Source organism: Mytilus edulis, chromosome 10, assembly GCF_963676685.1.
Source record: "Mytilus edulis chromosome 10, xbMytEdul2.2, whole genome shotgun sequence".
Taxonomy (NCBI): domain Eukaryota; kingdom Metazoa; phylum Mollusca; class Bivalvia; order Mytilida; family Mytilidae; genus Mytilus; species Mytilus edulis.
The window spans coordinates 76,671,731-76,685,998 of NC_092353.1; the positions used below are offsets into that span (position 1 = coordinate 76,671,731).

General features: G+C 30.5%; 2 protein-coding genes across 17 annotated transcripts in view; one reads left to right on the forward strand and one right to left on the reverse strand.

Annotated features, from left to right (window-relative positions):
- Positions 1-10,946, reverse strand: part of LOC139491926 (synaptotagmin-1-like) — a 72,627-nt gene extending 61,681 nt beyond the window's left edge. For 3 of the 15 annotated variants that reach the window (XM_071279864.1, XM_071279855.1, XM_071279858.1), the window contains exons 1-4: positions 10,692-10,929; positions 8,919-9,020; positions 7,343-7,399; positions 694-721 (exon numbers count right to left, since the gene is read on the reverse strand). The gene's annotated coding sequence lies outside the window, so the exon portion shown is untranslated. Of the gene's footprint in view, positions 1-174; positions 484-637; positions 722-7,342; positions 7,400-8,918; positions 9,021-10,691 lie in introns of those variants that run through there. The other 12 variants (XM_071279863.1, XM_071279854.1, XM_071279862.1 and 9 more) reach the window with 9 other exon arrangements.
- A 171-nt stretch (positions 10,947-11,117) lies between these two features.
- LOC139491931 (E3 ubiquitin-protein ligase HACE1-like) overlaps positions 11,118-14,268 on the forward strand; it is a 428,049-nt gene continuing 424,898 nt past the window's right edge. For both annotated transcript variants that reach the window (XM_071279877.1, XM_071279876.1), the window contains exons 1-3: positions 11,118-11,269; positions 13,295-13,349; positions 14,029-14,118. In XM_071279877.1, coding sequence (XP_071135978.1) covers positions 11,206-11,269; positions 13,295-13,349; positions 14,029-14,118 — 209 coding nt within the window. In that variant the 5' untranslated portion in view covers positions 11,118-11,205. The remainder of the gene's footprint in view (positions 11,270-13,294; positions 13,350-14,028; positions 14,119-14,268) is intronic.

Genomic DNA, 14,268 nt, shown 5'->3' on the forward strand with positions numbered 1-14,268 from the left:
GTGCACCCCCTCCAAACCCCTCCCACCCACCCTTTTCTCTTTTCAAAGTATTCTAACATCAATGATTGTTTCTTGGATATATGACTATCTCCTCCAAATAACTTTTTTCTCAATTTAGATGTGAAAATATTAAGTTAATATACTATTAAGATATATAGGAGCAAAAGTATTTACCTGTCAACAGAGAAAACTATCCTTTACAGATGTACATTTCCAACAGTAAATTACCCAATTTCTTATTTTTGTTTATAATCCTCTAGGTATTACAAATTATTTTTCAGACAACAAAAGCTACAGATGATAAAATAAACAAGATACGTGGAAAATATTTAGATTTTACCTGAGTTGAAAAACATACACCATGTTTAAAGATTTAAATTCAGTGACCATTAAGTATTTGTTCATCCATAAAGAATTTCCGTCTTTTGTATAAACTTCGTGATAGGCTTTCTATACCCCAGGTGAAAATAACACCTAGAGCTGTGACGTGGATCTTTAAATTTCTTCTACGTCATATATCCCTTTATAAGTATTTTTGTTGGTGATAATAAATTTTTGTGTGAAAATCTTTTCAAGTTTACTATTTAAACAATTTAAAGATAATTTTGTATTTATAAATACTATACTGCATGGATACCTTCTTTGTATAGTTCTTGTCCTTTTTTCCTTTCTTTTGTAATTTAATAAAATTACCTTTTCTTCATATCATGTAAGGTACTATCTGAAAAAGAAAAAATTAATATTGACAATTGAGTATTGACAGTCCCAGTTTTTAACTTTTATGCACCCATACGAAGACATACACTTGGATGAAGAAGAGCTTTGATGTCAGAAAATTATCCTTATATTATCATACCATAGTGATATTTTTACACAATGTAATTGTAGAAACTTTAGACAGAAAAAAAAAGAAAAATATGTTTATCAACCACAAAAGTTTGTCCTTGAATATTATTATCTTTGGTAAATTAAGCTGTCTTATTGTTTCTCTTAGGAAAAGTACAAGAAACAAAAAAATTCTAAAAAATTTTAACAATTAGGGGTTTAAAGGGCTTTTTTATTAAAAAAAATTGTTATTCTCAGCATTTGAATGCTTTGAATTTTAAAATCTTCTAAATTATTTCTCTTTTCTCATCTCAAATGATGCCAACCCAACTTCATTAATTATGCAAACAAGATTTTCAGTTTAAAAATATATATTAAAAAGAAACAGTGCTTATCTTAGTTAATCTCAAACTTGAGGCATATATAACAATTCATATATGTATTGTTGTTGCCAAAATAATCATTAAAAAATATTCAACAATCTTTATTGTTGAAAATGTCTATTATTTTCTTTTAAATTTCACATACTATAGAATCTAAATAAAACAAATCATATAAGTAATCCTAAGTAAAGACCTATATCTTCACTTGGGAAATAAAATGAAGTGTAAGACAATCATGTCTCCATTGTGTTTTAAATAACCTATACATACTGTATGAAAAAAGAACCTATATTTACACCTGTTTTAGATGTATATTGTATTAGTTGTTGTGTGTGAGTCGTGTTTTGTGTCGCTTATTGGAGTCAGACCGATCTTTTGGATAAGCCAAATTGCGACTGGCTTTTCTTTCTGTACTGATGTTGTGCTGTTACACTATTGTCCAAGGTTAAGGGAAGGTTAACAGGTTTAACTCTGCCACATTCTTTACGTGTTTGTCCCAAGTCAGGAGCCTGTATTGCATTGTCCAATGGTAATTGTGTTTGGTTGATGTCTTTAACATAAATTTGTTAATGGGTAAATTGTTTTATTACAAAATAGGCCCTTAGTTTTCTCATTTGAATTGTTTCACATTTATCCTGTGTGTGGGCCTTAACTAATGATACCTTATGGGTTTTACTCATTGTTAAAGGCTGTATGGTTGTTTTTATTTGCTTACATTCACTTCATCTAAACTCTGGTGAATGGTTGTCTCGTTGGTAATTATACCACAACTCCTAACTTTCTATATTCAACAAATAATAATCTCTTTACATACAGAATGTTCTTTTGTGATAGTTTTAATTAAGTTATTATATGTTAAGTATTTTTTGTTAATTAGTTTAACTAGTTTATGATAAATTAAATAAATATATGTTTAAATCATTTTTGCATTTTGATGACTTGAATTTGGTTCTTCTACAGCAGTTAATTAATATTTCCAACCAGTTGAACATTTTGATTTGATGAAACAAAGAGTAAAATGACAATAAAATCAAACTCCAAGGAAAATTCAAAACGGAAAGATCCTTATCAAATGGCAAAATCAAAACCCTAATACATCAAATGAATGGAAACAACTGTCAAGTTTGTCGTATTCCTGACTTTGTACAGGTATTTCATTATGTAGACAAATTTCAACTGAGTCTGAATGTTCAACAAACTGCAATATGTGGAAAATGTGAGGAGAAAAACAGAAACAACAAAGTCACTTTCAAAGAATATAAGATTTAGAGCTTGACATACATGTATATTGTATAAACATCTGGTTTAATTTCATGTAATGTTGTAATTTTTTTTTAAAGGTATTTCTAACAATTTTATATAAGCAGGTTTGGCTAGCCATAAATCTAGGTTCAACCCACCATTTTCCTAAAATGTCCTGTACCAATTCAGGAATATGGATGTTTTATCTAATAGTCCATTTCTATGTGCACTGTATGTTGGTGTTTGTTTTTGTTGCAGTTCAAGTGTTTCTGTTATTCCGTTGTTTTCCTCTTATAGCATGTATAGCAAATGTATTTCTAGGTTATGATTTGTGACCTGGATTTGTTCCCGCTTGATCAATTTTATAATGACTATTGAATAGCAGTATACTGCTGTTGCCTTTATTAATTGCTGACACCGTTTTTGTCCATTAATATTGTTTGTTTTATAATTTATTATGAATCTCTCATGTGGGTGCTTTCTTTTCCTTTGTAAATTCCTATTTTTGTAGCATTGTACAAAGTATAATAATACGGCAATTATCACCTTCTATTTATCTACACTTCGATTATTAAAACCTGTAAGGAAAAAAAAGCTACCATAATTAAGTACAAAGCAAATTATGACTATGTTTATTATCAAACTGGGAAATTAATGCACAAATACAGATATAATAGGTGTCAAAAGAGATATGTGCCCTGCAATATGATCAGATATAAATATGTCTATAGTCAGAGGTCACAAATGTTTCACAAACTCAAAATAACTGTAGTAAATAAAATTGTAAAATAAATAATTTATACTGTTTAACTCATAAATGTTATGATATTAATCAACTATAATTTTTCTTATAACATGCCCCTCCCCAACTTCTGTAATTTTCCATTTGTTTATATTAGAAATAAGCTTGCATTTAAACCTGCTTCAGATTTAAGATAGAATAAATTTCTCTGTTGCTACTTTGAAGTTGTTCAGTATATTGAGAGCATGGTTTTAATCAAAATGGTTGAAATAAAACACCCAAAATAAGGTTGATACAAGCCAGCATAAGGATAATTATACAGTACAAAATTCATTTTTTCTGTGGAGGCCACATGTTGACCCAATAGGTTGCTTGTTTTGATTTTGTTGCTGTTTCATTAACATATATATATATATATTCCTCACAGTATAACCTTTAAATCATATAAACATGATCAAAAATATAAATGTCACAATTTATATGCAGACAAAGCTTAATTCATATTTTTTTTTATAATCGATGCAAAGAACTATAAATTTGTATTTACATAACATTTTTCAATGGTTTTTAAGCAAGGCATACCAACCTTAGCTTCATTAATTTCAAAGATCAAATTGACATTTAACTGTTTTAAAAAGGTTTCTTCACACAGCGACTTAGTCAATAAGTAAAAGCTGTGTATTGATTTGATGTCTGTGTCATAAGAACGTTTTTCTAAAGCTTTATATTTCTTAGAACTTCCTGCAACCTATAACATATAATCAATACCTATGTCTTAATACTCAGCTTCTATCAACTATAAATTTATGATGTAAAAAACAATAAAACTATTTCATTTCCTTCATATTTTGTCCCCTTGCTAATTCGCTCTATCTATTATATATGTCTTATTTTGTAATTTTTGAGACAATACATATCTGATTTCAAATAATCATGGATAAAAATTGTAATTATAATGCCAAAGATTTATTTATTTGTTGGCAATCAAAGGGAGATAATTCATGCTTTTGATAATTTGATTCCCACAAATTTCTAATACATGTACTAATATTTGTCCAGTAATTGTTCAATAGACAATTTACATACAAAAATTTCAATATAATAATTGTGAACTTGAGCTCCCCATTGTCAAATTTTCCACTTTCTTTATCATACTGGTTAAGTTGTTCCATAGATATGGTTGTTCCTTTTTTTTTTTTAATTATGTATGACATCTTTGTGAAGATATTAAAAGCTAACTCGAGGGTCTAGTTAGAACTGACATTTCTTTTAAAAAAATACAAGCTTTAAAAATACTGAGCTTAGTTTTTCAATCATCAAAAATACCATTATTAACATGTCAACAATACATTATAACTTCACAAATAATCAGTTTTTTTCACAATATTTTGTAAAAGACCAGTAAATCAACATATGAATATGAACCTTTTACATAAAAATGAAGATGTGGTATGAATGCCAATGACATATTACCCCCAAGAGACCAAATAAAGTAGATGCAAGTTTTCTTTCATCTTTCATTCACTATATGTACATACGGGAAACATAATAAGATCTAAAATCAAAGAAAATTTGCATTTGGGTGGGTGAAAAAAGCGTGGAAATTCCATTTATAAACTGTAAACAATAGAATGTTGTTACATCTTGCCTTGAGAACAAATACCCATGAGATTAAGCTAGCAGTTATGAAATAACAAACATTCAATGATATGTCTAAATCCCTTAAGGTGGTACCAAACACCTTCTCTAAATTTAATCTGGCTCATTTAATTTTCATTATATTTTGACAAAGTATTTACTTACATGACTTAGACCCTTTGACAAAAATATAAAAATTTCAAAATATTTGAACCAACCACTTTATCAGAAAAATTACACTGGTTTAATATAGCAGTTTGACAAACACTTATTTTGATCATTGAGAATAGCATTCCCTTAACAACACAACGTGATTAAAACGTTTAGCTGATTTTACAGAGTTATCTCCCTGTAGTTTTAGGTACCACCTTAAAAGCTACAAAAATACTTTTTTCACAGAAATAATTGACTTATGTTTAGATTTCACTTTGCTTGATGTGTTTTTAATCTTAAACACTTGTTTCAATTAAATTACTGTAATATACAATTTTACCGTACCATGAACAAAAGACCTCCAAATCTACATTATAAAGAAAATAAATGTTTTCCATTTTCAAATGTTTTTTCTAAAATCACACAAAGTTCTTCTTCACGGATATGTGATAACCTGTCAGCATTGTCTGCAAGGGAGATAACTCTTTGTTCATTTTGCTCTTCAGCGTAATATGATTGCAGTAAAAGTCTATCTAATGGAACTACCTCTACTGCTCGCAACTGATCAAAAGTGAAATCTTTAATATTGTTCAGGAAACTGAAATATGTGTTTGGAAAAGCTTTTATCCAATTATAAACAATATCGGCTGTACCATGGAAATTACATAGATGAATCTTTTGTTTCTTTTTACACCACAGTTTAACTATATACAGCACATCTGTATAAGCCTTTTTGCTACAAAGATCATCCTCTGTACCATGAACGTTTATTATGATTGGCTTCAGCACTTTAAATTTATATGTTTGTGATAAGCCCAACATGCGCTGAAATATAATTTCCTGCTCCACCCAGGTAAGTCTGTGTTGTCGCCGGTCTAGTCCTATTTCACCAAGTGCACAAACATTTTTATTTCGAAACAGTCTCTTCAGTACAGAAAACTTCTCCTTTGTTATGAATGTAGCTTTTGTAGGGTGTATTCCAATAGCAATCTTCCATTTCAGATTGTCAGGAATTATAGTAGGGTAAAAGTCTGGATCACACAAACACACGATTCCAGGTGGACAAAACACTTCTTGCTGTATTGTCAGTTCAGGTGTGTTAACATGTTCAGACCATAATTCCCATTTTTCTGTTTCACATTCAGTCTTGCTTGTTTTTAGGTTTGAATTCCAATCTATCCATCTTTCTTTCTCCAATACATGTTGGTTTATCCCAAAATCATTATCAAATCTAGCAATTGAATATGGTTTTGAATCTGCTGTGGTATTTTTATGCCACTTTATATGGTCACAGGATTTTATACTCGATACTGTGTTTATTTCACTGCTATCCTGTTTTACATTGTGTAGGTTTTTTTGCTTCTGTTGTTCAATGCTCTTCCACAAATTATAGGTATGCAAGTTCTGAGGCAGGTCAATATGAAAGTGACAATCAAACGCTTCCATTTTATAGGAATTGCAATTTTTAGATCATTGAAGAAGAAGATTTAGAAGCTTACTTGGAGTCATGTATTGTTTCATTCATCAGCTATCATGGCTATAACTGTATAATGGTATAACCTCTTCTTTTCACTTGTAGGCTAATGATTTAGTTAAAAGTTTTCAAACCCAAAACAAATATATATATCATTTGTATATTCACAATTTACAAAAACAAAAAAAAAGCTTTTCCTGATTCACAAAAAAATTAAAAAAATGTCCTTAGATAATTAAAATGTCATTAAAATATTGACCCCAAAAATGAGCATGTGGCATAAAATTAAATTTCCAAATGATACGCATAGTTTCATTATTTACTTATTTAATAAATTTGAATCACACATTTAACATCCATGTTAATTTAAGTTTATTGTACATACAGATCTAGATAAGTAGAGTGCAGGCCTATATACATCTTATTTCCAATTCACAAAACTCCATATGATATTAAAGGCCTTAAAAATATTCCAATGCAGTACACTGATTATTTTGATAAATTCTATCCACATCACATGATCACATGCATTTCCAGTATATACTGTACACATACTAAATACACATTTTAAAACACAAAGGTCAACCTTTAAGAATGTCCCCAACAAACATGACAAAAGTTGTAATAAGACATTTATTTGGTAGACTATTGTACAAATTTGAAACCTCTAGCTATAATAATCATGATAATAATAAAATTCTCCACTTTTTAATTATTCCTCATTCATAAATAATCATACATTGCAAAAACATTTGCAGAACTTTTATCAATACATGATATATATATATGAAAACCTTTACATGTGATGGTGCAAGAGTTTAAATTTAAATATAGAAATTAGATTTATGTTAAATAACTAATTACTAAATATAGATTTTTGCTTACCTGTCATTACCTGTGTTTTGTAATCATCTGCGGGTTATTAATAATAAATTGTAGCACCTGCAAAATAATCATCAAATATTATAAAAGTGGAGAAAAGTAAAACAACAAATATACCGAACTCTGAGGGAAAATTTAAACAAATTTAATCGGAAAAATTAAAAGCTGAACACATCAAACAAATGGATAACAACTGTCATCATGGTCATATTGCTGACTTCAAACAGAAGTACGACCCATGATAATCATATGGCAATGAAAAACTACCTTAAAATGTTCTAACAATCTTATTATAAGGGAAACATACATGTATAAGATGCTTTTTCCTTGAATATGCTTGACATTTATAATACTGTATGAATTTATAATACAGCTACTTAACTCACTCAGGCTACAGTACAAACTTTTTCATTTAACTTTGAGTCAACAGTCAGGGGACTTTCTGAAATAAGTGATTTTTAAATCACTTATTTCAGTAGCAAATTCGTGGTTTTGTCACATGTGTCATAAATTGGGATTTTGTAGTTTTTTCAAAATTTTAAACACATTAGTTTAAATAATATCTTTTAATTAGTAAAATTTAAAAATATGAACTTTTTGCTTCTTTTATGTAGCAAGGTTTATGCCTTTGATGCTATCATTTGGCTGAAAATTCTATTTTAGTTGAAAAAATGCTATAATAATGGCTTTACATAATGCACTGATACTTTCTTAAAAGATTTTTCACAGCAGTGGGAGTATTTTTCCTGTGAAGTTCAAGGTTTCATCTTTCAGATTATGTAATAAAATTCTACTGTTCGCGATAAAAATTTCACTGTTCGGGGGGTGTTGAAATTAGTGGGGGTTATTTAAAGAATGATACTTAAAGAAGTGATTTTTGGGAAGGAAATTGAGGTCTGATACTTAAACAAGTGATTTTTATGTCATTATCCTAGATTCAGTACAAGGTCATCACCTGAAATGACCTGGTCATCCTAGACAACACAGATGTTGGTTCTGATAAGTTTAAAAACATAATTAGTCCCTGGATCATTAGTATTCTATATTTAAAGCTACAATAAAATTAAATCACTTCTTCTAGTGATTAATTTGTACTACTTAAATAGGTGATTATTAAAGAAAGACAACTCTAATTTCCAACCTTTATGGAAATAATGTTACTTGAATCAGTGATTTAGAAATCACTTGTTTAAGTAAGTCCCCTGACTGGTCAAGGCCTGTCACTGTTTTCTTGTGATTTTTTTGTGTATGTAACAAATGGAAAAAAATATCAATTTGTCATATCAGGGACTTTATTGATTGCTCATACATGTAGCTTATTACATTGTATAAAGTATTAGTTTTGTTCATTTTTGACCTATGGTTACTTTCATCCATGTCTTTCGGCTTTTGTGGATAATTGTCGATCACAACTTATCCATGACATTATCTTAAATTTTAATATACCAGTAGCTATAGTGCATACATGTAGTGTATGTCTATGTATTGTCACAATCTTTCAACCAAAGTTGAAATCATTTAAAAATTAGCTACATGTATCACTGACATGACTGATAAGAAGAATGAATGCATAGCTTACCCCAACTTGTAATTAAAAACATTTAAAAACAGGAAGGTTATGATGATCTGTCAAATAAAAATATCCTCACTCTTTACATTACTAGCACTGTCCAGTTACAGACTAAAATGAAAATTTGTAAATTTATAGTAATACTGCAGACATGAGTAACAAAAATAAAGATTAAGTTCATTTAAAACATACATATAATGAAAAATTCAAAGTATTGGGCTATAACAGAAAAGAAGGTGTATTGACCATGAAGATGAAAAGTGATCACATTCCCTATTTCCAAAATATTTTCTGAATATTATATGTTACTTGCAACTCACTGCCAAGCCGTGAACAAGATATGAAGTCATGGTGACAGCAATATTTGTTGGTAGAATTTTACTCTGAGTACAGACATACTTCTCTGAGTACAGACAAACTTGTCCACCTGCGAAAGTTTTAAGGCATGGCCATGATGGCTGGACCTAAATAATAAAATTTTAAATGCATTTCATGATTCAGAAAATTGTAAACTTTTCTGGATTTTCTGCAGACTGGAAAAAATGCACATCAAAATCCATAGTAAGTAATTAATTTTATGAAACATAGACTTCATATGGGGACAAAGTCCCCAATTAAGGTAGAAAAATAACAACAACAAAAATAAATTGAAAAATTCGGGAAAATTCCTGAAATTTTCATTCTACTGACAAATGAACTCAAAATCGTTAACTTTTTTTTCAGACTTTTTTAAAGCCCTGCATCTGCGCAGAAATCTACGTCCTTTTTCAGTCATGCCAGTCTTGTTGGCATGAGCCTTTGAAAAATATATATATTTATCATTTACTAAAATATACATGATATAAGGACAGTCAGCCGAAGGAAGGATCTCAATACCAATTCATTTTTAATAATTGTTTGATATGAAAAAAACGTTACCTGATGACAGAGTTTACATTGAATATGACATCATAACTCAAATAACGTCACAACTAAATCCCTAACAACAGAACCAAAATCGGAAACGTTACGGTAATTCAGAATTTCAGTTTATTTTATGAACAGGTTTGAATTAAACAAATAAAATCATACAGACTTTGTCCCCATTAACAGGTAATTCCTGCCTCATATCATAACTTTTAAATATCTAGGTCCTGCCATGCCTTAAAACTTCCCTGGATGCATCAGTTTGTCTGTACTAATATGTTTGGGTGTAAAAACGGCCATATTTTTCAATTTCTTCAGATGAACCTTTTAAAAGCTATTTAAAAGTTAACACAAAAATTTCCACAATCAATTTTATCTGTCAAAACAAAAAAGAATTGCATGACCTGAAGGGTTTAGACAAAACCATTTACAATATAAGGGTTGGTTAGGGGAAATAATAAAAAGAATAATTTGCATGCCGTGTCAAGACAACTGTTGAGTTCTTTTTAGCAGGTTGATCAGAATTATCCACAGCAATTCTGCCAAAGTATGTCATTTCAGATCCCCCTCCCCCCAAAAAAAAATCTCTCTCAGTCCAGACATTGAAAAAAACAATAGAATCTGAAAGTGTTATTGGAAATATCTATATATAGTGAACTATCACAATTAGCGAGTACTTATTATGACAATACACCTTATTGCTAATCCCGGCTGACCCGGCCGCTTGAACTTTTGACGCATACAACAATCACTTTTCCATTGTGGCGTCAGATATTTTGCTTTATGACGTCAAAATTTTACGGGAACCTGTGTGATATCCAGTAATGGCGGACAAATAGTGATAAGGTGTATGAACAGTATTTTTTTTTGCTATACCTGAAAAGGCGTTTTTAACTGATACAGATGAGAAAACTGTAAATCGAGCGCACCTTTCCGACTTCTGTTGCTTTATCTTGGCAAGATTGAAGATATTGATTACGTTTTACATTATTTCTTGGACATTCTGACTGTGCTTTGAAATAACAACAATGCTCTATGTCTTACAATGAACACAAATTATATACATTTAACTATCGCGGCATTTTTCATTTGATTTTCCACAGTAACCAAAGGGAAGTAACTGAATCTTTCTTCTTTATTTGACAAAACGATTTTCAAAATAAAATTTATTATTTTTAGCGTATAGTTCTACTTCAGAATATTCAATTCATTTAATGCTACTTAATTTTTAAACTGGTTATGATTTTGATGCCGGACATATTTATTTCTGTAGATCTACCGATATCCGAGATCGCAGTTTCGTTTTGCAAAATTTCAGATTTCGAAATCATAGCAGAAGCTATTTTTACTTCTGACAATGTTTTGTTACTTTTAGCTAATTCTGCTTAAAATGGAATTCCTCAAGGATTTGGCAAAGTCTCTGAGAAGTGCTAGAACTGTTGAACTTCCTGATGGTAACGAAACATTTTGTCTTGATAAATGAATTTGTCTTTTTCATTCATAAGTTATTTTACAACAAATGACAAAAATATTATGTGAGGAAGTAATTAAATGTCATGAATGTAGAATAGACATGCTTAGTTTGTAATATCTATTGTTAGTTTTAAGAAAGAAATACACAATGTATTACCCTTAAAAGAATAATAAGAGCAGATTTAAATTAGCATTGTTTCCACAGCCATGGCCATGCATGGGATGCATGGCATAGGCACAGAGTGACAGACTATTTCTCGAATTATGTTTTTTCACCGTAAAACATTATCAAATATGCACACCTTAGATATAAGTCCTCTATCTCTGTACTACTATAGGTTCAAGCATTTTCAGGGTCGTGAATCTGCAGGGTAGTCTACACTGGCGGATCTAGAAATGTTCATAAACTTGTACGATTCGCTCGTGTATGTAACAATGTTTTAGATTTTAACGAGAGATTTATGTATTACTGAAAAATTATTACACCAGGGTTTTCGATATCACAAACTAGTCAAAACATTTACTAAATTTTATCATCGGTATAAAGACATCATTCGTAAATATAGCTCAACATGCAGACTTCTAATACGTTCAGGTATTTCACATCCAATTTTTTATGGAAATATTCTTTATAAAGCACAAAGGTGTCAGTATTCACCTCAGAAACTTACAAAACCTTTGAATAGACTTATTAAGAAGGGATATAATTACGATACTGTTGTAAAGTCATTAAAGATTGCATATTTTGGCGTTAATATTGAGTCACTGATAAGGTCTTTGCATCGGAACTAAACACATTTATTCTAAAAACAGTTGTTGGCATGACACGGGTTATGTTCTTCTCATATATGTTATGATGGTATGATACTAAACCCCTAACGGGAAGGATTGTGCCTGATGTTCATATGATGAAATCATAATCTTTCAGTCAGTTTAATTGAAGTCTGGAGCTGGCATGTCAGTTAACTGCTAGTAGTCTGTTGTTTTTTATGTATTATTGTCATTTTGTTTATTTTCTTTGGTTACATCTTCTGACATCAGACTCGGACTTCTCTTGAACTGAATTTTAATATGCGTATTGTTATGCGTATTGTTATGCGTTTACTTTTCTACATTGGTTAGAGGTATAGGGGGAGGGTTGAGATCTCACAAACATGTTTAACCCCGCAGCATTTTTGCGCCTGTCCCAAGTCAGGAGCCTCTGGCCTTTGTTAATTTTGTATTATTTTAATTTTAGTTTCTTGTGTACAATTTGGAAATTAGTATGGCGTTCATTATCACTGGACTAGTATATATTTGTTTAGGGGCCAGCTGAGGGACGCCTCCGGGTGTGGGAATTTCTCGCTACATTGAAGACCTGTTGGTGACCCTCTGCTGTTGTTTTTTATTTGGTCGGGTTGTTGTCTCTTTGACACATTCCCCATTTCCATTCTCAATTTTATAAGTGGGGGCCCACTGACTGCCTAAGAGGGGGCCCGCTCCAGTCACGCTTCAGTGATTCCCTATATAAGCAAACAATTTTCTTCCCAAAAAGGTGGGGCCGTGGCCCCTTGCCCCCACCCTAAATCCGCCTCTGGTCTATAATGATTTGTGTTCTGTACGTTATATACATGTAAGTAAATCATTTCCTGAACAACTGATTGGTGGGTGACCAGGTGGATGTAAACAATTTTTAAGGCAACCATACAACCTTCAACAATGAGAAACCCTTACCATATGGTCTGCTTTGAAAGGCCCAAGCAGAAAAATACAAACAATTCAATTGAGAAAACTAATTATATGGTCTAATTATACATGTTATTTATAACCAATAATTTACTAAAAAAACAAATATGACAGACATGAAGAAATGACAATCACTTAACTACTGGCTCCAGCCTCAGACTTTGGACAGTCACTTAAAGACTATGACATTGAGATGTATTATATTTTACTGCTTTTTTTATGTACCAAATTTCTTGGTTGTACATGATATTAGTTTTTTTCATGTTTCTTTCTTCTTCCAGACAAATCCTCTGCATATTACATGCTGATGTCTATGATCATTGGGAACCAGTACAGGTTTGAATTTAATATATTTTCACTGTTTAAGTATGCCAACTAATTACCTCATCAAAAAAATTGTTTATACATGTCATGCATGTGGGCAGCAATTTTAAGAAGATTGCAAAAAATGTATTTACATTGATATTTCAAGTATTTAGTTTCATGGTTTTGCTAAAGTCTGCATACAAGTCTAATAGAAAATTTGCATTCCCTTGAACACTTAAAATCATGGTTTGTAAAATCCATGAAAATCTGTATCTGATACATAATATTAATGTCTTTATGAACATATGAATAGTGATTTTAAATATATATCTTTGAATAAAAAGTATTAACAATCCATTGCACCTGATTAAATTGACTATCAACCAACTGTAATGAGAGCCACCCTTTTTAAATAACTTTATAAAACCTTACAGTTTACATAGGAAGCTGCAGGAAAGAATAAATCAGACTGGGGTAATCATGATGGTAATGTGACATAATACTGGCCAAAAATGTGTTAGGGTTATAAATATAACTCACATTTTGAAACTTTTAATATGATTTAAACAGAATTTTAAATTTATTAAAAAAAAATTAAAATCACATTTTTAGTCTCAAATGACAAAATCGCAATAATAAATGCACACAATAATTTCTAAATTTACAGTAATGTTAATGCTCAAAGATTGATCATTTATTTCTTTTTTAGGTCTGTTTCAGATTTATTGTCAGGACCAAAATTTGATGTGAATTATGCCCATGGTAGACCAAACAGAAATCTCTTACATATTGCTGCTAAGTAAGTAATCAGAAAAATAAATTGGTTCGAAAATATCAAGAGAATGACACAAAGGGAGGTAACTCAAATTGCAAATTTTAAAAATATTTTATTTTCAAGAATGAAATCTGTCGGATATATGCATCAATGAGATATCAGAGAATAATGAAA